At 41.2% G+C, this 14,125-nt stretch overlaps 1 protein-coding gene across 1 annotated transcript in view; it reads left to right on the forward strand.

Annotated features, from left to right (window-relative positions):
- SMCR8 (SMCR8-C9orf72 complex subunit) overlaps positions 1-12,383 on the forward strand; it is a 19,204-nt gene extending 6,821 nt beyond the window's left edge. Inside the window, exon 2 of the mRNA XM_072417451.1 lies at positions 4,573-12,383. Coding sequence (XP_072273552.1) covers positions 4,573-5,026 — 454 coding nt within the window. The 3' untranslated portion in view covers positions 5,027-12,383. The remainder of the gene's footprint in view (positions 1-4,572) is intronic.
- Positions 12,384-14,125: the final 1,742 nt, after the last annotated feature.

Here is a 14,125-nt window from a genome sequence, read left to right on the forward strand (position 1 = left end):
CAATACAAAGTTATTTGAATTTCCCGCCTCCCGCACCGACGCATGCAGCGACGTCACTGGCAAACCCCGGAGATCGTCATTGCACTCGCCTTGAGAAGACTGAAGAGGACGGATGTGTCCGGAGAAGCTGCGGGGACCGGGTAAGTATATTCTTACAGTTGTAATCCAATTGTCATACAATGTATGACAATCGGATTGCAATATAATGCTTGTTTACCCACCTGAGAAAAGTTCGGGTTTACCACTTTTTGCAAGTGTTTTTACCCCGAACCAAGGTCAGGTTTAACAGCCGGGTGGTTAAAGGAGTCAGGGAGAACACTGAATTGCTATACCAGCATCTCCAAGGGCTGCTAGGACTGAATAAACTCATCCTGGCCTGATCAATCCAGAAAGCAAAAGATTCTGCACCTAGAAGAGGACCGGATGAAGATGGTGGCACCCCCTATGGAGCGACCACAGGTGAGTGTAAATAAAAAATTAAAATCGGGCAGGTAAGTTTATTTATTTTTTTTTTTTTTGCTGAAGGGACTCATCTGTTCCTTCCGCAATTAAAGACCTGCTTGGTCGCAGTTATTTATTTTTATGCTTTAGTTCTGCTTTAAAGTGGAACTTGAGCTCCACTTTTGAAAATGCATGATCAGGTGGGTATTACAGAAAGGGACAGGCGATGTCCCTTCTGCAAAAATCCTTTTTACCTGCCTGATCACTGCAGGAAGCGGTCATAAAAGCCGAGCTGCGGGTGCATGGAAACCAATGAACTCCCACACATGTTACATCATCCTGGCCCAGCCAATCAAGATGGTTGAAAATCAGATTCAAAAAAAGAAGAAAGTTACTGATGGTGGAATGGGGACAGGTGAGTGTAAGTAAAAAATTGCAATCAGGCAGGTAAAGTATGTTATTGCAGAAGGGACAGCGTGTAACTGAAGTTCTACTTTTAAAATTGTACAATCAGGAGAGTCATTATTACAGAAAAGCAAAGTTCTCTCTCCAACAATCTTTTTTTACCTGCCTGATCGCTTTGGGAAACTCATAAAAGCTAAGCTGCCTATGCATTGAAATTAATTAACTCCCATGCACCTGCGTGGGAGTTGCGTCATCCCGGCCCAGCCAATCAGGATGACTGATGATTGTATTCAGAAAGGGAAGAAGGTGGCGGCGCTTTACGATGGAATTGGGGCAGGTGAGTATTGAGGGTTTAGTTCTGTTTTAACTTTACTAATACTATACAAGGTTCAACCCAGAAAATTTTTCAAGCTAGGTGAGAAGAAGCTGTAGGCGGGTGGCAGCCCCTGTATCTTGCCTCAGCTCATCATCCTTAAAAGTGCCAGGTGGTGTGCCCAGCTAAAAGGGGCTGGGGAGAACACTGTTACAACTTTACTACAGTTATGATTCAATGAGAAATATCAAATAACTTTGTAGACATGTAACTATAAATCCTCCAGGTATGCCTTAAACTGGCATAGTGTGCCCATCATTCCCTAACACCTGTAAAAAAGAATTAACTACTAAAATAACTGCTGGAAAATAGCAAGATCCAGATATAGGTACAATGATGTGATACAATTCCATTAATCAGGACTTATCATACCTTGTTACCCTGTTGGCATTTAGTATTTTTATTTCTCAGTAACACCGCAGCCTGCAGTTGGCAATGCAGTAAAACTGGTCTGTTAGGTAAGGGAGGGCTTGGCACTGTGGAAATGGCCACAGAGCATAACCCAGATATCTTCATAAAAAACTGCAACTCCTTAGGACTTGTACAAGTTTAAAATGTTTTTCCTATCACTGCTGCCAAGATATATGGTGTCACAGTATTCTACCCAGAATTTTTTAAGATGGGTGGGAAGAAGCTGTAGGTTGGTGGCAGCCTCTGTATGATGACCCAACTGCATTGCCATCCAAAAACAGCCGGGCGGTTACTGAAAAGTGCTGGGTGGTGCACCCGGATAAAAGGGGCTGGGGGAGAACACTGATGTCAGGAGCTTGTGCACATCCGTGTCCTTTTCAACTCTCCACAAGTTTGAACTTGCATTGCATTGGTGAAACTAAAAATCTTTCTATATTTTTTACTTTCTAGACAGTGCAGTGGTTCTGTTGATGGTTCCAGACTGATAATAGATGGAAAAGCAAAGTCCTATTATGTTCCTTAAATCAGAACCTATACAGAATTCTATATTTGTGCCCAAAAAGGCAAGCGGAAGGCTAAGAACTTCTCACCAGTGTGGTCTGTAAATTACCTGCAGCTGATATTTTCCCCTTTTACTGACTTACCAGTGTAACACACTGCTTTATTGGGAGCATCTCCATCATGACGAGGCAAAGCCCTGCTCCTCCACCAAGATGGCCACCTCCTCAAAGAGACACAGTGAGCCTGCTTTAACCCCCCTAGCGGTATTCCCGAGTGTGACTCGGGGTCGAAAAAATTGCAAAAAGCGGTAATCCCGAGTCACACTCGGGGTACCTTTGGGGGTCCCTCTTACCTTATCCCCGCGCTCCAGCGGCGATCTCACGATCCCGCTGTAATGGCGGGGCGCTTCTCCGTCGGGGGCGTGGCGCTGGGAGGGAAATTTAAAAGCAAATTAAATACCGCCCGGGTCCCCACCACCCCGATGCACGCATCTGCAGTTAGGTGCGATGCACCATGTAGGATTTCTGCTTGGTGTATCGCATCTAACTGCAGATGCGATCACCAATAGTAAATCCAGAGGGTGATGCCAGCGGAGATTTCCCGCTGGCAGCAGCCCCTGGATCTACTGCCTGCTCCCTGCTCGCATCTCCCGGAGGCTGATCTCCGGGTGATGCGAGCAGGAGAGTGAGCAGCGGGGACATCATCCCCTACTCCCGGAGGCTGATCTCACCCTCTGGGAGTAGGGGATGATGTCCCCGCTGCTCACTCTCCTGCTCGCATCACCCGGAGATCAGCCTCCGGGAGATGCGAGCAGGGGAATGAAGTAGGGCGGGGACATCCCCACCGCATCACACGGCAAGATGTGTGACATCTTCCGGATGATGCGGTGGAGTGATGGATTCTGGGGGCGGGAAATTTAAAAGCAGATTACTATGTAATCTGCTTTTAAATTTTTTTTTTTAAAGTAAAAACACATCAAAACATATAATAAAAGTATAAATACACATTGTAGTACACCAAGCATCATTGCCCAGTGCCCTGATTTACATTTTGCACGCTATTAGCCCTGACCTTGATCTGACCTTTTAATGACTTTTTGATCACTTCCTGAATTGAAGTAAATTTTTTTTTTCTAAAATCTGCATATAATTTATATTATTATTTATCAATAATATTGCACCCTTGTTTGGAAAATTTCAGAAGGAAATTTTTGATAAAATTTTTTTTTTTTTGGATAAATTACATTGTTTTGGGCTAATATTTCATTATTTTTTATACCAATGATTTATAATTATGTATTATTTTATAAATTATGATTCTAATATAATAATTATACCCGGAAGTTAATCCTAAGAATTACAGGTCCACAATATAAACAAAAATTTCTACGCAAAAAAAATAGGATCACTTTTTGCATCAAAAAATGACAGAATTAGAACGCTAGGGGGTTTAATAAAGCTCTCAAAAACTGGAGAAGATACACTATCATGGGAGAACCTGGGTGATCCAGCAAACTTGGAATAGATCTGGTCCAGGACTGAAAACCTTTGACAAACAAAAGCAAAAGATTTGTAAGAAATCCATTCTAGGTTTGCTGGATCACCCAGGTTCTCCCATGATGAAATATAGACTATAGAGCTTTAATAAATCAGGCTCACTGTGTCTCCTTGTGCAGGTGGCCATCTTGGTGGAGGTGCAGAACTCTGCTTCATCATGTTAGAGATGCTCTCAATGAGTCCTAAAGAAACCAATCTATCGAATGAAAATACAGTAGAACCCTGGTTATCCGGAACTCAGATAACTGGAAAACTCAGATAACCAGCACCTGACAGCTTACTTTCTGCAGCCCTAGCGGAGATGTGGCATGTGTTCTGCATCCAAGAACACATACCACAGCTCCACTAGGGCTGCAGGAGCAATTAAGAGAGCGGAGCTGTCAGGAGAGCAGAGCTCAACTGATTGCTCTACTCCGTGATTGGCTGAGAAAAGGGAAACCCTGATGACGGCTCAAGCATCATCAGGGTTTCCCTTTTCTCAGACATTCAGCACTAGAGGTGAATGGGGACAAGTCTCCTCAATCAAGTCTAGTTCTGAATGGCTGGGAAACCTCAGATTCAGAGTAGCCTCAGTTAACCGGAAACTACACTTATCCACAATTGTCCATTCCCCGTGGGTGCCGGATTACCGAGGTTCTGCTGTAGCAGGGAGATCTTTGCAATGCATTTCCTCAGGTACAGCTTCCATTTCAGCAAGGAGAACAGTGAGCAGCACAGTAGTGGCATCATATAGAACAGGAATGCCTAGACACAGTCACATATCAGGAAGTGCAATGCTTTGCTTTTCTCAGGCGAGATTAAGGCTCATTAACATTTCCAGATTCCTCTATATAAGATCACAATTTTTCAGGTTCATCTTAGTTACATGTCTGTTTCTTTTTGTAGAGGGGTCTCCTCATCCGGCTGCAACACCCTCCATTCTCTGAACCGCTACAGCCGCTACGCCAGCATCCTGGACGCAGACAACAAAACTCTCCGTTGCCCCGTGTATAGGGGAGCCCTCATGCAGAGGCTGGCCGATCACCGCACTCAAATCCGTAAAGGCAGCACCTACTACATGCATGTACAGAGTATGCTGACCCAACTCAGCGCCAAAGCCTTCCTCTTCACCTTCTGCCATCATGTCCACCTGCCGATCCAGGAAAAGGAAAGCGAGGAGTCCATCGCACAGCGCCGGGCTGCCTTCCTTCACCAGCTGCTTGGTTTGTCTCAGGAGGACGCTAGAATAGTAGAATACCTCTCGGAGCTCCTGAAAATGCATTACCTAAGGGAATCGGGGACACAGCTTCTTCCAGTGCTCAGGTTCGACTATATCCCAAGCTTTTTATACAAAATATGACACCGGGCTGCAGTGTATATCCTCCCAGGGAGACTTTTGGATGTCTAAATGACTCTTGAAGCATGATGATTTTGCACCATAAGCTGGAACAGAGTTTCATTTGTTTTTTGTTTGGTTGTCCTACTTTAATGTGTTTTATTTTTTTCCCTGTCCCAATGCATCGTACTACTGAACGCCTGGGCCCGAGGCACCTAAATTATGTCTGTGAGAGAAACTGGATTCAGGGTCAATAGAGCGGATTATGAGGTTAAATCGATTGTTCCTTTTATTTGCATCAAACCTATTATGTGAAAGGTTTTAGCAATGATACACTAAATTGGGGGAGAGGGGTGTAATAATTAGGTAAAACTCGTGAATATGTGAAATAATGGAAAAGCCCCTAAGTATTCAAAGGAAGGAAGAAAAGCCACGTCCCTAAGATAAGCACATGGAAGAAAAATATTTTGTGGAACCTAATTTATCTCTCAGGAGTAATTTCTCCATTCAACGAATTTCGCAGAACTTTGGCTGCTTCCTTAGGAATGAGTATTATTGAGCAAGTCTAAACTATCCTATATTATAATATACTATTTTATATATTCTATTTGGACTTGCTCAAAAATACTTATTCCTGAGGAAGCAGCCCAAGTGCTGCAAAACCCGTCGAACGAATTAAAAATCCTTATACTGGAGATATTATTCATAAGAGATATATTCCCTTATATAAGTCCCACTTATGAACTACCTGGAATTTTCTTCTAGGTAACACTGGTGACGGATGGGTACATTTTGTTTAAGATCTTTCCCACATTTAAAGACTGCAGAGAGATTTTTTGGGATTAGAATAATATTCAACCCTTCTTTTAGTTTTAGGGTTGCCGACCCCAAAGTTTAAAGAATCGTATAATAAGGAAGGCAGAGAAAGTGAAGGTTTGTCAGCAATTGTAGCTTATATTTCATATATTAAGTGAACACAAAAACAGAAATCAAAAAATAGCTCATCAAAGCACATTACATTCATCATAGATGACCCATTCTTATTTAACATGTCATGTGGATGGTGTATGTTGTCTATACATAGAAATATTTCTATGTATATACTTCCTAAGTTCTCAAACCCAACACATTTCGCATCCTCGGGGAATATACTGAGAATGTTACATAGTTTTGGTTGAAAAAATGTTTTCCTTCTCCAAGGAATGTAGAAATCTGATGTTCACAATATCCTCTAAACTCTAATGCATTCTTTACAAGCAGCAGTGTGGGTGTGCTAGTATGAAGATGACGTGCAGGCAGTGATTGCTGTTTTTGTGTTTATTTAATATATGAAATATAAGCTACAATTGCTTACAAACCCCCAGCTTTCTCTGCCTTCTTTAACACTTCTTTACCTCAATTTGTAATGAGATCTCGGTGGCTAGTGTTGCTGCTGAGCCGGGCTGGTGTATATAGGATGGCACCATTGGCTTCCCTCTAAAAATGCTCAGTGCCTGACCATCTCTGGCGTCTGAAATTTACACTCCTATTTTTTTTTAGCATGTTTACTTAAAATTACCTAATGTGAAACCTTTACCCCCACCCCTTCTCTGTACCACATGGCTGCTACATAGCGGTGGTTTTCATCAGTGACTCTGTAAGTTGGCACATTAGGCCGGCAGCAGCTTCTTAATCACTAAAACCAGAAGCATGTGAATCTCATGAGCATAGGAAAAGCTTGAAATGTATTCATCCATTTTCTTTTTTTCATTATGAAAAATGCCTGTACAAAGCAGGATGGCAGCTGCAGTTCCCAACTTTGTGGTGGCAAATTGGTTGATTCCCCAAATTCTGTATTTCAAAAGTGAAAGGCCTGCAAGCCAGCAGTGCATGCTTTTCTAGGTTAGTAACCCAGAATCAGCTCAATATCTGTTATTCACATATTGGGACTGAACATGGCAGTGCAGGTATTTCTTTAGTGATTGATCCCCTCATGGCTTACCCCTGCATTTATTTATAAAGCTAAAAATAAATAGGATGTTTACCTGCCAAATAATTTATTTCCACCCAATTTTGAGATTTACGCAGCTCAGTTTGGCAGGGAAGAAGACCTGTTTTCATTTGCTGCAGGTAACACTGAAAGGTCTTGTCCCTTCCTTTAGGTAACCCGTGAACATTTTTTTACATACCCTTGCACTTTTCTTTAGCCTGTGATGCTATAGTAAAGCATTGTTCAACTCAGAATTTTTTAAAGCTGGGTGGGAAGAAATTTTAGGTGGGCTGCAGTCCCAGTACTCTTCAATAACCACCCAAAAACGGCCGAGTGGTTACTGAAAAGTGCTGGGTGGTGTGCCCAGCTAAAAAAAGCTGTGGAGAACACTGTAAAGGAAAGGTTTTTATGCTGCTGGGGGGACAGACATTAAATCCATTGTTTTTCCTTCAATGGATAAAGCACTGATTTGCTTTAAAATTGCAAAATAGGGACTTCCATGTTATTCATGTTTTGTATAGCAATACTGCTCCCTGTCTGTTTGGTCTGAAAATGATCTGAAGTTATCTGCAGTGCCACCTACTGGTGCATATGGGAACACATTTCTGTTCCATTATCTGAGTGCCAATATGACTGAGCATAGGATCACCATTTTGCATCATTTTAATAATAGACGTGGTAGAATGATAATAGTGGAAATCTATTCTAAGGGAAAGACACTGTAATGAAGCACTAAAATCTATGTAAAATGTTTACCACCTAAACATGTCATCACATTTTGTTTATTTCTGCATGTTGTGATACTGTAACATCACTACGTAATGATGGCCTTATTCTATATTACTAAGAAGTATCACAAGAGCAAGGGGACTATTCATCAGGTGCTGAGATCTGTGAATTCCCAGTTCCAGCAATCCGTTAGCATCACTGTGATCTGCTTTCTCCTTGTTGGCCTTTTTCTTTCAGAAATTAGAAACTGAAATATGGAGATCACAAAGGAGTTCAGCTCATTAGATCTGAGTAATGGGTATCTGTAGTTTAGGAAAAGAGGAAAGCATCACCCATGTGTATGTGTTTTTAATATTGGTTTTGTTGTAATAATGGGGGCATATTAAGTATCACAAGCAGCCGATGTGTCACAGCTCCACACCCCAGAAGTCAAGAATGTCATATAAGGCCGATCTGCCTAAAAGCTGCATTTAAAGCAGTTTGTAAAGCTCCAGGCAAGCAGCTACATATAGTATGCAAATGCGAAAATATGATCTGCTACCTGCTTAATGGCTTTTAGTTCTGTTCAGCAAGTCCTGTGGGCCCCTACACATCACTCGAAGGCGTGCAAGCACCTACCCATCCCTAGCAAATCCAGGGATAGGGGCATTGCCAGAATGACCAATGAATGGCTGTATTCATATGTATGCATTTTATTGTACATGATCATTGATGAAGTCAATGTATATACATCAATGTGCATGAATAAGATGAGAATGAAGGAGATGTTTCATCATTCAGGGAGTAATCACTGGCTTTTGATCTGCTTGCGTATATAAAAACCAAAGTAATCTTTTATATTAGCTGGGAACAATCTCAAGCAAACACTGCTACCTTTAGACTTCTCTGTCCTTTTAATGATCTCCTATTGTAGCCTACCTGCAAATTGTTATAAAAATACGGATTCATGGTAGGTGGTACAACCCTCATTACAGGACAATGCATGGGCCCGCAATAGGTTGTCTGGGCACTGAGCACTGCATTGTGGGAAGAGGGAGCAGATGTGTAGCTACAACTTATACCTGGGAGTATTGGGTTGTAAAGGTCTGAAGTTGGGGATCCCAGAATCTAAAGGTAATAGAACGCAGCAGTGTCCGCCTTTTGGCTTGCAAATTAGGCAATGCATCTGGCTCCATGAGCCACCCTATGCTGTGATTGGTCAGATGAATTCTGATTGAGTCATTTTTATTTGTTTCCCTTGTATAAACATTTTCCCAGTAGTCTTAGTACAGCCGAACTGGCTCAGATCTTTGCCCCTTCCGTTACTGGTTCTGTACAAAGGACTACAGAATGTAGATATCAGGAAATTTTTAGGTACTGGTGCTATTTACCAATCCAATAATTTATCAAATATATAACTGGATTTATTGTTTGCTGTAACTGAGTCTATCTTCGATGAAAACATAAAATAAACATTGATCAGAGAAAGAACCGGATAGATTCTGAACCCTCCCTACAGTACCTCTTCACAGTTTAGCTCATTGGCAGATCATAGGTTCACTTTAAAGCGCAAATACTGACTTTTTTAATTCTTTACAAGACTTTAGCTGCACATTTTTTAATTTGTGACTAATATTTTACATGGCAACTTAAATTTTTTTTTTTTACCTAAGAAACGTAGAGTTTTAACATCCTAAGCTAGACAAAGCTCTATATACGCGTTTTGCGTATGGCTTCCTCCAAGGAGGGTAGAGACAGAATTGGAAAAAAATCTGGTGGTGAGGGTTTACTTAGAGATCTTTTAGAGATCCTAACAGGTTCAGGTGTGGCGCTCCAACAGAGACTTCTGCCATTCTCCCTAGCTTTAGCATTTCATAATTATTAGTATTAGAAAAACCCAATTATCAGGATCCTTTTATTTAAGGTTGTTCTCCTAAACGAACAACTGGGATACTCTACTACTCCATAAACTGAACCTGGTAGGTTCTCTAAGTAAACCCCCACCACTCAGAACTTTTTCAATTCATGCTCTACCCTCCCCTGAGAAAGCCATGCGGTGAAACGCGTTGGATAAAATGGACGACTGGCTGCTTTCTACCGCCCACCAATACTTTTTAATACCGAGGCCCTTAGTATGCATTTTACTGTCTTTTTAATAATAATAATGAAATCATTGTGGTGTATTAATTCCTCCAGTGCAGTTCCCTGATGACAGCCGTGTGGCTATTGAAAAATGCCAGGTGGTGCACCTAGCTGGAGAGAAAACTGATACATATACTTTGTGTTGCACCCATGAGAACCCTCCAGCTGTCATACAACATCATCTCTTTGCTTAATGTGATCCATCAGCATTACATTGTGCCAAATATTACAGTCCAGGCCTGTTAACCATTCTTTTAGTGCATTATACCACTGATGGGCACTTTTACAGTTGGGTTATGCTTTCCTCATGCTAAGCAGAGAATGTGACATCTTAGAAACTTTTGCATAAGCAATGCAGTATTACTCTTAGAATTTTTTTTAAGCTGGGTGGGAAGTAGTTGTAGGCATGTGGTTGCCTTTGTATTGTGACGCAACTTTTCAGTAACCACCAAAAAACAGACAGGTGGTTGCTGAAAAGTGCTGGGTGGTGCGCCCAGCTAAAGGGGTCCAGAGACAACTTTGCAATGCTTTCCCCATTTATATACAGGATGGTCAGTACAATCCTTTGCATCATGCTGCATGTAGCACTTCAAGCAGTAGGGTATTATACCTGAGAAAATGATTCCCAACAAGTAGAAATGGGCCAATAGATTGGAAAATAGGTAAATGAATCCAAATAGCCATCATCCCTCTGCAAAGTTATGCATGCTGGCAATGCAATGTAGAGTTTATTGAATCCCCTCTTTTTTTAAGTTTGATGCTGAAAGTCATTGTAATAAAAGGGTTCAGGGATTGTTAATTTGCACTATAGGTAGCTCCAGTTTTGATGATGGAGTTGCTTTGTTCTGCTGTGAATACAGCCAAATCCACCTGAGAATGAACCAAGCTGTGTTTAGAAGGCCTTATTGTGAAACCAGCATCAACATCAGCGCCTGCTTCACCGCAGAGCCCCCTGAGACTTGTTTGTCAAAAACCTAGCAAGCCATTTTCTATTATTTGCTTTATTTGTTTTTATACTTTGCATGTTCGTAATTGTCAAGCTTGGTGTGGTGAATACGTCATGCATGATTTCACAGCGGTGGGTCAGGGAGTAGTTTTGTTTGGCTTTATGGGAAACATTGCTACATATAGAACAGATCATTTCTGAGACATCCGCAGCCTGATGGTTATTTCTCAATGTTGAGTTGCATTGTGGGTAGATAACAAAGTCCAAATACAAGAATAGTAACTGTAGGTCTGATTGATGGAAATGCAGATCTTGTATGTCAGGGTGCCTGGACCTGGTGCCATGAACACAGAAATCATAAAGTGAATGCCCTGGGTTCCTTCAGAGGTTGCTGGGGGTTCCTTGAGCAATGTGCAGTTTGTGCCTCTTTATTTAACTGACACCAATGATGTTTTTGGCTTATCTGTAAGGGTGACATTCTTCCCAATAGCCAGCAATGTAAGTGGAATTCTTCCCACTGATCAACATGCTAATGTACTGTGAGCTGTGGATTTAGTCATTATAGGAGGGTTCTCTTATACCTGATGGTTATTTCAAGGGTCCCCCCATGTTAAAAAGGTGAAGAAACACTGACCTAAAGTGATATCCAATCAGAAACCTTTCACCATATGCCCATCACTCCATATACTGGGCTTTGTGTGGCCTACACTCTGCTAACCAATTCTCAAAGATCAGTAGATGATGATATTAGTCCCAAATTTCTTGTAAGAATTCTATTAATACTTGGAGCAGGTTAACAAGCAGATTGTCTGTTTCTTCTTGTACTTGGCCAAAATCTCACAATCTGTCTTCTATTCTCTGACTGATAATAAAACCTCATATAATCAAGGCTTTGCCTTAATACCTCTTGCACACAATAACCCTTTCTGCCCGATTTATTAAAGCTCTCCAAGGCTGGAGCGGATTCACTTTCATCAATGAAGATGGGTGATCCAGCAAACCTGTAATAGATTTGGTCCAAGACTCAAAACATTTGCTAGCAAATTACTTTGATGAATTCCATTCTAGGTTTGCTGGATCACCCAGCTTCACTAATGAAAGCGTAATTCTCTCCAGCCTTCCAGAGCTTTAATAAATCAGACCCACTGTGTGTAACACACTTGTAGCTAAGTCATTGCCAGGTCCTGCATGTTGAGTAATATTTTTGCAATGTTGAGGGTAGTTGTGCACTGCTGGGTTCATTCTCCGCTCTGTATTTATGTTCTATAATAACTTTAAATTCCCGTGCATCTACAAATCAGCCATATTGGTTTGCCGCTTTTTTTTTCCCCTCCCTCGTTATTATTTGCACTGACGTTTGAGAATCATGTGTTCGTCTTGTGACTTGATGAATAAATAGTATTAATTTTTGCTCTGAATGTTAACCATGGAATCTCTGCGAATGCCATATTTTCTGTTTTACTTTTTATATTGTTTTGTGTCCCACGGAACAGAGCCACTTGTGAAATAGACGACTGCTTTCTTTTTTTTTTTTTTCTCTCACTTTATATTGTGTTTTACTGAATTTTAAAGATTTGTATAAGATGCAGGATATAAGAATACAATATTACTGATGAGGTTGTGTGTTGGCTTGCTTTTCTTCTTTCCTAGTTAGGATGAGAGGAGTACAATATGTAACCGGCTGTCACAACAACAGATGTGGAAGTTTCTTGGTGCTGAGAAATGATGGAATCCGCATAAATGAATGTCAAAGCTGCCGCTACAGAATTGGATTAGATAAAACAAGTCCTAAGGTATCCTAAATACCTGAATCTCTTGCTATATTTTCCTCCTGTATGCCCTGCTCAGCAGCTGAGAGAGGGACGGTCTGCACTTTGTACTGCATTGTTCAGTGCTCTCTGTCTAACTTTGGGAACTTGCTGACAGGAGGATATTACTTGAAGTAACTTTTCTATGATATACATGTTAGAAATATCAGATTTTGAACATCCTCCTTTATTGCAGCTGATGGAGCAGATTAAACAGAACTGCAATAGCTCTCCATTCCATATAACCTTTACTTCTAGCTGCTGATTTATACACAAAGCAGTGACACAATGAGCACTGGATGGGTGGGTAGTGATTGTCAGCTTGGCTTTGCCTGTTCTGTGCTCCATTACAAGCTCATAAACTGCCCAAAAATAAAAGAATCTAAACCTTACTCCACCCTAAATATATTTAAAAAGCTTTTAATTTTTTGAACTGCATAAACTTCTGATGTACACTTCATTTACAAAAGCTAAGTAGTTTGCAGTGGTATATAATATTTTCATGCTGAAATTTCTAGTTTAATTCCTTTTCCCCTATATTCTATTCTGTGCACGCTGTCCAGTCACAAGGCTGGATGACAGCTGTACAGACTAAAGGTCGGAGAGTACAGAGAGTACCCAGGCATTTCCAGAAGCAGGAAAATAACCAGAGCTGAAAATAAACAGCCTCGGCTTCCTTGCAGTCACAGTACTCTACCAGCAGGTAAAAATAACACAACTGGATTACCATTTAAAGTTGTAAGAAACTCATCCTGAGAAAAAAAATAGTTTTAAAAAGTTACAGTAGTGCAGCAATCTTCAGGATCACTTTAATGGCCACAATGACATTGCTTTTTTCCTTTAGGATTCCACTATATTTCAATGTACAGCTTCCCCATATTTTTTATCCGGTGTTCTCCCCAGCCACTTCAAGCTGGGCACATCACCTGCCAACTTTTGAGTAACCACCCAGCTGTTTTTGGGTGGTTACTATGAAGTTAGGTCACAAAACAGGGGCCACTAGGAGAATACAGCATATCCATATTATATATTAGTCATGTCATGCTTAAAGTTATACAGGTTCTGCTGCCTTGTCTCCTGCCTACGCCTAATGCAGAAGTCCCACACATATCATAAAAGGAGAAGGAGGGTAAACTTGTCCATCAGCAAAGACTTTAGCTACAGAATGGCTATCCATGGGGCAACACTGACATTATCATCAAAAACACCAACTAACAAGACTTTTTATGTTAGTTTTTCCATTCATTTAGCTATAAAAGTGATCTATTCAAGCTAAATTATTTTGTACTGAAAAACAGATGAATTGTGCTAAACACTCAGTATTATCCAGGGCTGCCCACCAGTAACAGGACCCAGTGCAGCGTGTGAAATAACCCAACCTAAAAAAGGAAAAAAAAAACCTAAGCAGGGAGGGTAGAGTTACTTTCTGGTAAGTATGGATTGCATTGCTATGTGCTGTCCGTCCGTGTGCCGTAACCCTAGCAAGGTGATTTCTGGTTGCAAGCTGGGGTCAGGTGAGCACTTGCAGCCAGGGCTATCCAGGTGAAGAC

Source organism: Pyxicephalus adspersus, chromosome 7 (assembly GCF_032062135.1).
Source record: "Pyxicephalus adspersus chromosome 7, UCB_Pads_2.0, whole genome shotgun sequence".
Taxonomy (NCBI): Eukaryota; Metazoa; Chordata; class Amphibia; order Anura; family Pyxicephalidae; genus Pyxicephalus; species Pyxicephalus adspersus.